Below are 12,208 nucleotides of genomic sequence, written 5' to 3' on the forward strand. Positions count from 1 at the left end.
TAGCATAGCTAAGACTGGCAGTGACCGTCGTCTGGGGCATCCTGGCCCTGTGTCAATGTGCCGTCAGAAGCTTCGGCAGTATGATCGCCGTGCGTATGATTCTGGGGTAAGCGACCGTCGTAACCTGAGTGATTTGTGCTGATCTCCCCAGCGTGTTTGAAGCGGGCTTCTTCGCCGGAGCAACCTTCTACCTCACCCTCTTCTACACCCGTGACCAAATGGGCTTTCGTCTGGCCATCATCCAGTGCTTCGCTGTCCTAGCTTCAGCGTCCAGTGGGCTCATCTCGTTCGGGGTGTTCCAGATCAATGACCCCGCGGTTAAGGGATGGCAGTGGCTATTTATCATCGAGGGCAGTATGACCTTTGTCACCGGAATAGTCTCCTTCTTTTGGCTGCCTGAGGGACCCCAGAAAGCCTGGTTCTTATCGGAACGCGAACGGGCGGCTGCCACAGCCCGCGTCTTGCGCGACACCTCAGCTGAGGTGGAATCAGGACTAAACCTGCAGAAGGCGTTTCACATGTGGAGCGACTGGAAGTTTCTGGTTTGGTGTGTGATCTCTTTTACGTACCCTGTGGCATATGCGACAGCAATGAACTTCTTCCCTTTAGTAAGTATTGATCCTGTCATCCCTTACCGAGATACGTTCCTGACCGGTCCAGATTGTTGAACGTCTCGGATACTCGACGGTCAAAACGAATCTTTGGACTGTCGCACCGAACTTAGTGGGTGCAGTTGTTCTGCTCTGTGTAGCATGGTCTTCAGACTACTTTTGCGAGCGAGGCTTGCACACCGTTTTCTCGCTAGTCTTGTCACTGATCGGAATGGTCATTCTGGCGACAATCGACGTGCTGAGCAACAAAGGCGTGGCGTACTTCGCCTGCTTCCTCATGGCAGCTGGCGCCTATATCCCCTCGTGTTTGGTTCATGCGTGGCACAACAACAACAACGTTCACGAGAGCTCGCGAGCAGCCAACACCGGCTTTCTGGTCGGGTTGGGAAATCTGGCGGGAGTACTAAGCGCGGCGACGTTTCGAACTGAATATGCACCTAAGTAGGTCCTACTTGAGAGATGCAGTGATAGTCCACTGACTGAGACAGATTTATTCCAACTCTAGTGGCAACATGCTGCTGTAATGGGGTGTGCATTGTGGTGGTGACGTCGCTAAGTATCTGGATGAGGATGGAGAATCGGCAACGAGACCGAAGTCAAGGCGTGCGACGGCGAGCTGAAGCCGTGGAGACTCGCTACTTGGTCGAAGGCGAGCGGAGTCCTGACTGGCGCTACTTCCTGTAGAGTGGATACTGTGTTCTATTAGGTCTGGTGGTAGATAATGTAGAGTTATCAAGTTGATCTCCGAACTTCACTATCTGTGTGTGCTGATAAGAGAGGATTCATTATTGGACATAGTTTGACAGGCTGTCATTCGCCCGGCGCCACCCCCTCATCATCATCTTCCCCTCCCCTGTCTTTCTCAGCTCTCAGTCCCTCTTTCCCCGCTTATCAATGCGCTCTCCTACAGTCATCCATGCAATGACTTTCTTGGAAAGCTATTTAATCTCCCCTAGGTTGGGGGGTCACGCTGGCCTGTCTTGTCTGTCACTCATTCCTTGTCTCCTTACTTGACTTGGGTTGATAATGGCCCCTCATGAAGTTACACGCTTGCCACTGGCCCAATTGCGGCAAGAGTTTCACGCGCGCCGAACACTTGCGACGCCATGCTTTGAACCATGAACAAGCTCGCCAAGGCTACATCTGCGAACGATGCTCCGTGCACTTCCACCGTCCCGATCTTCTCAGTCGTCATCTCCTACGCCATGCCAAGCGCGATGAGGAAGCCGGAGGTCCGGGACTGGGAGTGCTGGAGACGCGCAAACGCACTCGTCGAGCTGGCGATGGATCCATCGTTGTGCGACCGCCCAAGCGACAGTCTCGAGCCAGCGCACCTCATAGCAACATCCCCGAGTCCTCTGCTTCGGGGTCCGCTGGCTCCATGCGTTCATCGTCGGCCTCGTCGTGCGTTGTCTCAGTCATCAGCTCCCGCGAGTCGGACCCGATACCAGGGGCGCCAGTATCGCCACCCCGCTCTACGAGCGGTCCGACAACCATTTCGTTGGATGATCCAGATCCGCTGTTAGCACCTATACTTCCCAATGGACCATTCGAGCCATACGTTGAGCCCATACCGGGGCAATTTGACGCGGCGGATGGATCTTGGAGTCTGGGTCAAGAGGGGATAGAGGACTTCCTCAGTCTCGACACAGGTAGGAGATCCTGTCCCATCATGCAGGGGGGTGCTAAGAGCACTATACAGCGACTGATTTCAACATGCCTTTTGCGGCGACACATAACTACAACTGGCTCTTCGATGTGGTCTCGCTGAACGACGCCTTCGCTTCCCTCGACATCCCTTTCGAACCTGACTTACTAGCCTGGACCCATTTGGACTCTGACCCCTCGGCGGTTCTGCTACAAGCAGCCTCATTCGTTGAGCGCAGCCCAGATCACTCTGATCTATTGGAGCTGAACTGGTTGGGACGTCTGGCCACAATTGCAGAAAACACCTCCACACCGTCCCTCCCACATCTCTCCGAGGAGGCCCGCCAAGGGATACTCGGGATGGTGGCTCGCAATCCGCCCTCAGGGCTAGACGGCAAGCCCACTCCGCTCGACTCGGCCCTACTTGATTTGTCGGCGCTCCAGCAGTACTGCGATCTCTTCTTCACGCGATTTAACGTGACTTATCCACTTATCCACGCGCCCTCCTTCGATCCCAACACCGTGGACCTGATCCTGCTGGCCGCAATCCTCTCCATGGGTGCCACCTACAGCAGCCGCGAGGCACACCAGCTCGCGGTGGGCATTCACGACTTTCTACGACCGCAACTCTTCTGCCATGTCGACTTCTCGCCCCAACCTCCCCTTTGGATCCTCCAAGCAATGCTGATCATTGACTGCTTTGGCAAGATGCGCGCAGGCCCCAAGCAACGTGAGCGCGCCCAGCTGTTTCACTGTGTGCTGATCAAGCTCATTCGGCGCAGCACATGTTGCACGATTCAGTCCTCCGCACTACCCACAGTGTCCGCGGGCGAGGACCTCGTAAGTAGCTGGCAGCAGGCCATGGAGGATGAACAGCGCAAGCGCCTGGCCATGCACTGCTTCATGTGGGATGTGCAGCATGCGGTCCTATTCTCGCAGTCGCTATGCATGTCTGCCTTCGAGATCCGCTCCGCGTTGCCGTGCGCGCCTGCCCTTTGGGATGCACCGACCGCAGAGGCCTGGGCGAGACAGGGTTCCCTGTGCTTCTCGCTCGCGTATTCTGAGCCGTCATTCCTCACCGTCTTGAAAGGTTACATCACCCCTGCGGCGGTTCCGCGACCGCGACAACTCAATCCACTGGCGCGTCTTGTGGTCCTGCACGGCTTGATGTCCGTGTCCGCGGATCTCAAACGCCGAGATCAGACGATCCTACGCGGCGAGGACCCGGAGCGGGTAGGGAGCTGGATCCCGCGCATGAGCCGATCGTACGAGATTTGGAAAGCAGACTTCGACGCCGATGGGCTGGCGATGAAGCTGGGTGAAGGCCAGCCCGGGTCGTCGGAAAGTGCGGCGGGAGTGTTCCATAGCGCGGCGCTGGTGCTGTACCGCGCGGCCCAGCTGGCACTGCAAGTGGAGGTTCTGGATATACAGATCGGAGCGGGAGCTACCGCGATCCTGGGACGGACGGTCACTCAGACGGATCGTGATCGGTCGGCTCAGGCATTGGCCCACTGGGTGCGCTCGAACATGGTGATGCAAGCGGCGAAGCAGGCGGCATGGATGGTGCGGGAGGCCGTTTCCGGCCGCCAAGGCGATCAGGAGGCCATGAACGCGTTTCATTTCCCGTGGTGTTTGTACCTGGGCACATTAGTATGTTGGGCGGTACATGGGGGAGGCGTGCGTGAAGTGGGAAGTCATCGCGTGAGTCTGGATTTGGCGAATTTGCTGGTGGCTTTGACGGGCGAGAGAGTCAACGAGAGCCCGCAATATCAGTACGACATGCGCGGGTTAATCCGGTCGATGGCGCAGCAGCTGGCCACAATCCGCTGGACGGTAGTCCACGATGCGCAAAAGGTGCTCATGGGATTAGTCGAGGTCTAGCTATCTGTTGTCCATCAGTCTATCTAATCATCCTACCCATAGTCAATCTGTATGCATCTCTAGCCCCTACTTGGCTGATTAGCCCCATCAAGGAATGTTCTCAGTTCTCACCCACCTGCCAAACTCCCCACTCCTGCCTCTCCCCACCTTTGCAAAAGGGGGGGTATGCATGATGATGTCGATTGACGTGTAACCTTCCAGCCACGTCTCTTTGGGCATTCTTGCTTCGTGTTAGAGCTTCGTTGATTGGAGGACTGCGTGCAGCATCACGTGTCGACCATTTGCTTTTCTTGCCGCTTCGCCCTCCGGTCCAGCTCCATTCCTGATCTCGGTTCAAATGTTTTGAGTATGACTCCACGATCACCATGAACCCGTCTCATCCTCTCCTTGAATTTCTCACTACCTCAAATGCCACCTCCACGCTGACCTTCTACTTGAACGGCACAGTCATCGCCCTCACCAATCCCAACCCTCACTGGACGCTACTCGACTTCGTCCGGGCCCAGGATGGCCTCACGGGGACGAAACTGGGCTGTGGCGAGGGGGGCTGCGGTGCCTGCACGGTGGTGTTGCAGACGCGACACCCCCGCAGTCGACGCCTGGTGCACAGGGCCGTGAATGCCTGTCTCTATCCGCTGGTAGGAGGTGAGTGGCCGCGTCCCAGCTGAGCTTGAGCTTGAGCTTCGAACCATGGACTAACTATACTGACCTGTCCCGTGGAACGTCGCAGTGGTAGGAAAGCATGTCATTACCGTTGAGGGCCTCGGCAACGTCGACCACCCGCATCCGCTGCAAGAACGTCTGGCAAAGCTCCATGGGTCCCAGTATGATGATAATTCCAGCTTCAGCTTCAATGTGCCTCTAGTATCTAACCTGAATGGCTGTTGATTGCAGGTGCGGATTCTGCACGCCGGGAATCGTCATGAGTCTATACGCCATCATCCGTAACGCATATGACCCACAAACTGGCGCGTTCAATCTCTCCGAAGAGGATATTGAGATGAAGGGCCATCTGGACGGGAATCTGTGTCGCTGTACGGGCTACATGCCTATTCTCCAGGCCGCCAAGACATTTATTCGGGAGGATCTGCAGGCGCAGGTGGGATCCACAGTTCCCGCTCCTTTACCCACGGATACACTAAGCGAATCTGTCGAGCTGCCGGTTCTTCCATCCCAGTCGTGTGGACGGCTAGGAGGCTGTTGTCGTGATAGCCCTTCGTCGTCTTCTTGCTCGGCCAATTCTGAAAGAACTGGTTCGTCGCCTTTGACCACGCCTGAGGAGAAGACCCCAGCGATCCCTCAATTCGACTTCATCCCGTATAAGCCACACACGGAGCTGATCTATCCGCCGGGTTTGGCAAAGTTTGTCCCTCAGTTGCTGTATTATGCGGACGACCGAAGAGTCTGGGTGCGTCCGGTCACTGTGCAGCAAACGCTCGACCTCCTGGCTCGCTATCCATCGGCCACTTTGGTGGGCGGTGCGAGTGAGGTGCAGATTGATGTTCGCTTCAAGGGCCCGGAGGCTGCCGTGTCGATCTTCGTGGGTGACGTCGAAGAGCTGGCGCAAATCAGGTTGGTGGAGCAGGATGGTATCGCAAAGAAGCTGGTTATCGGTGGAAATGCCTCGCTCACGGACGTCGAGGAGGAATGCCGGCGCCTAGCTCCAGCTCTGGGATCTTCTAGCTCGGTACTCTCAGCAATGACCAAGGTCCTTCGCTACTTTGCGGGGCGTCAAATCCGCAACGCCGCCTCGTTGGCAGGCAACATCGCCACGGCCTCACCCATCTCCGACATGAACCCCCTTCTTCTCGCCGTGAACGCCACGATTATCGCGCGTACCGTCGACGGCGACCACGCTTTGCCCATGGAGCAGATGTTCCTAGGGTATCGCAAGACTACCCTGCCCAAGGGCAGCCTCATCACCGAAATCCGCATCCCATTGCCTCCTCCCGGCTGTCGCGAGGTTGCAAAATCCTACAAGCAAGCCAAGCGCAAAGACGACGACATTGCGATCGTCACGGCAGGGTTCCGCGTGCGCTTGAACCCCGAAAATATCGTTGAACACGTTACTCTCGCATACGGCGGCATGGCCCCAACCACGGTGCTCGCTCCTCGCGCCCGTGCCACCCTCCAAGGCGCAAGATGGGGTACGCAAGCCATCCTGGACGCGACAGTGGCCGCCCTGCTGGAAGATTTCGACCTTGCTTTCGGGGTTCCCGGTGGGATGGCGACCTACCGGCGGACACTGGCTGCGTCTTTCTTCATGCGGTTTTGGCACGAGGTACTTGCCGAGTTTCCCCTGCCCGGGTCGTCGCCGGTGCCGTCCGACTTGACCGATGAGATTCGCCGCCAGCTCTCGCAAGGCACCCGCGATGAGATCAATCCGCACGAGCAGCGCGTGGTCGGAAAGGCACTTCCACACCTGTCCGGCCTGAAGCACGCGACAGGCGAAGCGGAGTACATCGATGACATGCCGCCGCAGCATCGGCAGCTATACGGCGCAATGGTGCTCTCGCAGCGCGCGCACGCCAAGCTGGTCTCGGTCGACTGGGCGCCAGCGCTCGCTTCAGGCCTGGCACTTGGGTACATCGATCACACCTGTCTCCCACCGGAGAAAAACCTGTGGGGTCCAGTGGTGCACGACGAACCGTTTTTTGCAGTGGACGAGGTGCGGGCGCACGGCCAGCCGATCGGGATGGTCTACGCCGACACCGCCTTGCAGGCCCAGGCGGCAGCGCGGACGGTGAAGGTCGTCTACGAGAACTTGCCGGCAATTCTCACGATCGATGAGGCCATCGCCGCCCAGAGCTTCTTCCCTCATGGCAAGGAGTTGCGCAAAGGCGCGCCGCCCGAGGAGATGGACGCCGTGTTTGCGCGGTGTGATTATGTGTTTGAAGGCAAGACGCGCATCGGAGGCCAGGAGCACTTCTACCTCGAGACCAATGCCGCCATGGCGATCCCGCGGACAGAGGATGGCGGTATGGACATCTGGTCTTCGACGCAGAACACGTATGTCATCCCTCGGTCATCTCTTATGTCCTGGTATCGTGAGCTGAAAGACCTTGCTAACGTGATTGCAGTATGGAGACTCAGGACTTCGTCAGCCAGGTTCTCAATGTCCCTGCCAACCGCGTCAACGCACAGGTCAAGCGCATGGGCGGCGCATTTGGCGGGAAAGAATCGCGCAGCGTGCAGCTGGCCTGCCTAGTAGCACTTGCAGCGAAGAAAGCTCGCCGGCCGGTACGTGCAATGCTGCCTCGAGATGAAGACATGATGACCAGCGGCCAGCGACACCCAATACAATGCCGCTGGAAGGTGGGTGTCACGCGGAACGGCAAGCTCGTCGCTTTACAAGCGGACTGCTACAACAATGCGGGCTACTCCCTTGACATGAGCGGTGCGGTGATGGATCGCTGTTGCACACACCTGGACAACTGCTACGAGATCCCCAACGTGCATATCCGAGGGTGGGTGTGCCGCACCAATACCCACAGCAACACCGCGTTCCGTGGCTTCGGCGCCCCGCAGAGCATGTTCTTCACGGAGTCAATCATGAGTGCCATTGCGGAGGGTTTGGATATATCTATTGACGAGCTACGCATTCGTAATTTCTATACCGTCGGCCAACGCACGCCCTTCCTCCAGCAGATCGACCAGGACTGGCACATCCCGCTGCTGCTGGAGCAGGTTCGCGCAGAAGCTCAATACGACGAGCGTCGCATCCAAATCGCCGCATTTAACGCCGCGCACCGGTGGCGCAAACGCGGCATCGCGCTGATTCCGACCAAGTTCGGTATCTCGTTCTCCACGGCCCTGCACCTCAATCAGGCCGCTGCAGCAGTGCGCATCTACACGGACGGGTCGGTACTGCTGCATCACGGCGGCACGGAGATGGGCCAGGGGCTCTACACAAAAATGGCGCAGGTGGCGGCGCAGGCGCTGGGCGTGCCGTTTGAGAGTGTGTTCACACCCGACACGTCCTCATACCAGACAGCCAATGCGTCGCCGACAGCCGCATCCTCAGGCAGCGATCTGAATGGCATGGCAATCCAGGACGCCTGCGCACAGCTAAACGAGCGGCTGAAGCCGTACCGGGAGCGTCTAGGGCGCGACGCGCCCATGGCCCAGCTCGCTCACGCGGCATACCGCGACCGCGTGAGTCTCTCAGCGAGCGGATTCTGGAAGATGCCGCGCATCGGCTACGAGTGGGGGAACTACGACGTCAACACCGTCAAACCGATGTACTACTACTTCACGCAGGGGGTGGCCTGCACGGAGGTGGAGCTAGACCTGCTGACGGGCGACCACACGGTGCTGCGCACGGACATCAAGATGGACATTGGCCGCTCGATCAACCCGGCCATTGACTACGGACAGATCGAAGGCGCTTTCGTGCAGGGACAGGGCCTGTTCACGATGGAGGAGAGTCTGTGGACGCGGCAGGGTCAGCTGGCGACCCGTGGGCCGGGCACGTACAAGATCCCCGGCTTCAGCGATATCCCGCAGGAGTTCAATGTCAGTTTCCTGCAGGGCGTTAGCTGGTCACATCTGCGTTCGGTACAGAGTAGCAAGGGCATCGGCGAGCCGCCGTTGTTCCTCGGGGCGACGGTGCTGTTCGCGTTGCGCGATGCGCTGCGGAGTGCCCGGGCCGGAAACGGGGTGACTGAGGCGCTGGTGCTGGATAGTCCGGCGACGGCGGAGAGGTTGCGCTTGGCGGTGGGGGATGAGTTGGTGAAGATGAGTCGGGTTGAGCCGAAGCAGGGGGAGGAGAACTTCTTTGTTGCGGTTGCGTAGTTGGATAGCTTTGGGATGACGTAGGTGTGAGGATATCATACTCTTGGTTATAACAATTAAGGCGGTAGCTGTGTTCTACTGGGGTTGAACTGGAATATTCTGCCAATATTATATAGTATGCATAAGTCCAGTGCGCCTGGCCACCTGCAAGACCATAATTTTAAGACCTGTACCACTGTCTAGATTCCCTCACGATTTCAGGCTTGTAGTTAAGCTGGAGCTTGGACCTATACTCAACCCTGTCCAGGATCACCTCTTTACAGGTGCTTACGGATATACGCGATGCCTTGCTGCAGGCAAGGTACAGGTAAAGCGACCCGGGGCCTACAGATATCGGTGTGCGTGCTCCGGATCGCAGACGTGTAGGTGTTCTAGTAGGTGCAGTGTATGGCTACATGGGTATGCCTGACGATCTTATACCTGGTCATTCTTACGGGGATATTCAGATAAGTAAATGAATATAAAAAAGTAAGTCGACCAAAACAAGTCAATTCAAAAGTCAATTAAGCCATGGACCAGCCATGGCTACCGGACAGCAGATAAACCAATCGGAAATAACCAAAGAATCCAGAGACTCCAAACACCCCCTACCAAATGACAATCTAACACCACGCTAACCAATAGCCTTTCCAGAGCCCATGAAAGTAAGCGAACTTAGAAGTAGACTTTGGGTGCCATCATCATATAGTTCCGACGCTTACCCGGTAGGTTGCGGCTGTGGTAACCCAAAACCGCCATCTGAGGGTGCCCAGGTGTCCAGAGAGCTCGAAACACGTCCGGATCCTCTCCTTGGGCCCAGAAGGTGGTATTATCGACCATGCATGGAGCCTCATGCGATGGTCCAGTCCACGGTAGACTCAACCCCTCCCAATTCTTGAATGGCTTCGGGTAATCCTGTTTATCAGGGTCCTTCTGATCCGGATTTCCCTCGCTGTCTGGTAGTCTATCAAAATGCGCCGCGACTGCGCAGACATATTGACGTGAAAATGTATGCGGGGTAACGCCCCAGTTGTAACAAACAAACTCAAGTCCAAATATTAGTTTAACTCTAATAGTACAGCAGTATGAGTAGTATACCTTGAAGTCTCGGCTACCAGAGGACTGTTGTTGGTTCGCGTCTTCTTGGATGGAAGACGGCTCCTCGTCACAACCTCTGGCCTGGTTGGAGGGGATGGTAGAAGGTGAAGCCATATCAAGATCCCGAAGGATGAGTGGCTTGTGTTTATATGGGTATGTTGAGTTGATGATGAGAGGAGACTTCAGGCTGATGGTAGGGAAAGAAGGATGAGTTACATTACAAGGGAAACAAAGTGAAAGGGAAAGAAAGAGAGGTAAATGCCCTCTCTGTGTTTTTGGCTAATGGCCTATCTTTCTTTCTTACAACAAACAAGGCTAGGCTAGAATACTATTACGGCTATGCACTATACAGAAACTCGACACTCAGTTAACGGTGCGGCGGTGCACTGCGCTGAACCGCAACCGTTGGCAATGTTGCTGGTAGAGTGGTTCTGCTCCGGTCCAAGCCAATATCGGTTGGAGAGGGACTGGCACTTCTTCAGAGGGTATCTAACAGAAAGTACGACCGATATTCACCTCTGCAAGCAAAGATATCCAAACAACAAAGGCCAGATCCTGAGGAGTACAGCCGTAAAATGAGCATTGATATAACTTCTACAAAGATACCAAAAGACACTCCCCGGCAGACTTGGATTACTGATAGAATTTGCTGCTCATCTATGCTTTCACACAAAGGTTGAAAGAGAGTAGACTGTCAGTAATATTAAAGTAGCTTTCTGTAGCAAAACAAGGTAAGCTTCAGCAGTCTATAACACTGGGTGCGGTCAATCAAGATATTCTCCAGTAATAGAAACAACCATTTTGACTTCGATAACACATAGAAAACCCATCAGCGTTGCTTTAACAAGCCAAGGATAAGGGTAGCTGTTTCTCGTACACTCAGCGTGTTTTTCTAGCTGTCCAACTCAAATTCCGCTGAGTTCAAATCAAGTCATTAAGCACTGTTACAGGGCATAGTCAATCGCAGGCGGAATTCAAGAAGGCTCTAAGTTGCTCTTGTTGAGCATAAACAAGAACCAAGGGAGACTTGCTAGCAGGAGACGCAGGAGATTAGGCAATGATTCTCGCTCAGCATGGATCCTGTCCATACAACCGGTGACAAGCAAATGACCGAGGAGGTAGACAAGGTAATCACCCGCCCTTTGACCCTCTTATCTTTGTCTAATATAAAGACTAGTGGGTATTCTAGGTACTCAAGCGGTCAGCCCGAGGTAGATGTAGCGGGTATGATTATAGAGGAAGTACTAAAGGGGGAACTGGATCCTGATACTGGCGCTCAACGTATTGACGACCTTGTCCAGGTTCCGCTTATAGTCCGTTCATCAGATGCAACTCCATACCGGCCATCAGAAGGTGAACAGACAACGGGTTTGGAAGCTATGCAGCGGGAACTATTGAGCATCCTGCACGATCTCTGGGAATGGGAAATCTACCCAGCAGGTGCAAGGATCGATACCGAAGATCATGAACAGCATAATCGATTGGTTGATCTGATGTACTCGATGAAGCAGCTTAGACAAAGAGATATGACCTTTTATGGACCGCGTCTTATGGTTTGGAAAGATTTCCCCGACATGATTTCGAATTGAGGGAACCACGACTACATACATCCGCTACCCGAGGTTGATCCAGATCCATCTTCAAAATGCTGCGGCTTACTCCATTGGCCGGGTGGCGCCCAGTGTCCAACCTCAGAATCCGACTACTATCATGGCCTAGGAGATGAGCATCGAGTCCAACTCCACCTCCAAGAGGACTCCTTTCTTGCCCGAATGACCGGACGGCGTGTACACTCATTTATAGATGAGGGGATGATTGCAATGGAGAAGGCACTTGAGTTTCCCCATCAGATCCAATGTCTGGTGGACAGTAATATCGATCTAGTGCATGAATGGATACTTCATGCAGGGACTGAGTTCTATCAAAAAATTCTCTCTGGTGAAAGGGCTACTTATGATCTTCGGAAAGGTCCTCTCTACCATGGCGACAACGCCCTCCGCCACGAGCGTTGGGAATTTTGGAAAGTACGTCTTTCAGAGCTCGGTAGACTGGCCTCTGACAAGTGTCAAAAGAAAGCCGTGGCCCTGATTGAGAAAATGAATGCAATCGAGGCACAGACACAAAATGACGAGGCACAGAAAGTCGAGGCACAGAAAGTCGAGGCACAGAAAGTCGAGGCACAGAAAGTCGAGGCACAG

The 12,208-nt window shown here is 55.2% G+C and overlaps 4 protein-coding genes across 4 annotated transcripts; 3 read left to right on the forward strand and 1 right to left on the reverse strand.

The window, feature by feature from the left end:
- Positions 1-1,534: 1,534 nt before the first annotated feature.
- Positions 1,535-4,127, forward strand: BO97DRAFT_374842 (C2H2 finger domain transcription factor; the record flags this gene model as incomplete). Its single annotated transcript, XM_025692960.1, has 2 exons — positions 1,535-2,263; positions 2,314-4,127. Coding segments are annotated over exons 1-2 (2,430 nt in total), but the record flags the coding sequence as incomplete, so codon positions are not given.
- A 377-nt stretch (positions 4,128-4,504) lies between these two features.
- Positions 4,505-8,997, forward strand: BO97DRAFT_445505 (xanthine dehydrogenase; the record flags this gene model as incomplete). Its single annotated transcript, XM_025698555.1, has 4 exons — positions 4,505-4,784; positions 4,870-4,963; positions 5,034-7,148; positions 7,220-8,997. The coding sequence occupies 4 exons, from the start codon at positions 4,505-4,507 to the stop codon at positions 8,931-8,933; spliced, it is 4,203 nt and encodes a 1,400-aa protein (XP_025548558.1). The 3' UTR covers positions 8,934-8,997.
- A 590-nt stretch (positions 8,998-9,587) lies between these two features.
- On the reverse strand, positions 9,588-10,124 carry BO97DRAFT_416893 (uncharacterized protein; the record flags this gene model as incomplete). Its single annotated transcript, XM_025696444.1, has 2 exons — positions 9,588-9,956; positions 10,011-10,124. 2 exons carry the CDS (start codon positions 10,122-10,124, stop codon positions 9,588-9,590), a joined length of 483 nt encoding a protein of 160 aa, XP_025548559.1.
- A 959-nt stretch (positions 10,125-11,083) lies between these two features.
- BO97DRAFT_416894 (uncharacterized protein) lies at positions 11,084-11,599 on the forward strand (the record flags this gene model as incomplete). The annotated part of the gene is made up of 2 exons (XM_025696445.1): positions 11,084-11,137; positions 11,183-11,599. The coding sequence occupies 2 exons, from the start codon at positions 11,084-11,086 to the stop codon at positions 11,597-11,599; spliced, it is 471 nt and encodes a 156-aa protein (XP_025548560.1).
- Positions 11,600-12,208: the final 609 nt, after the last annotated feature.

This window comes from Aspergillus homomorphus (assembly GCF_003184865.1).
Source record: "Aspergillus homomorphus CBS 101889 unplaced genomic scaffold BO97scaffold_38, whole genome shotgun sequence".
Classification (NCBI taxonomy): Eukaryota; Fungi; Ascomycota; class Eurotiomycetes; order Eurotiales; family Aspergillaceae; genus Aspergillus; species Aspergillus homomorphus.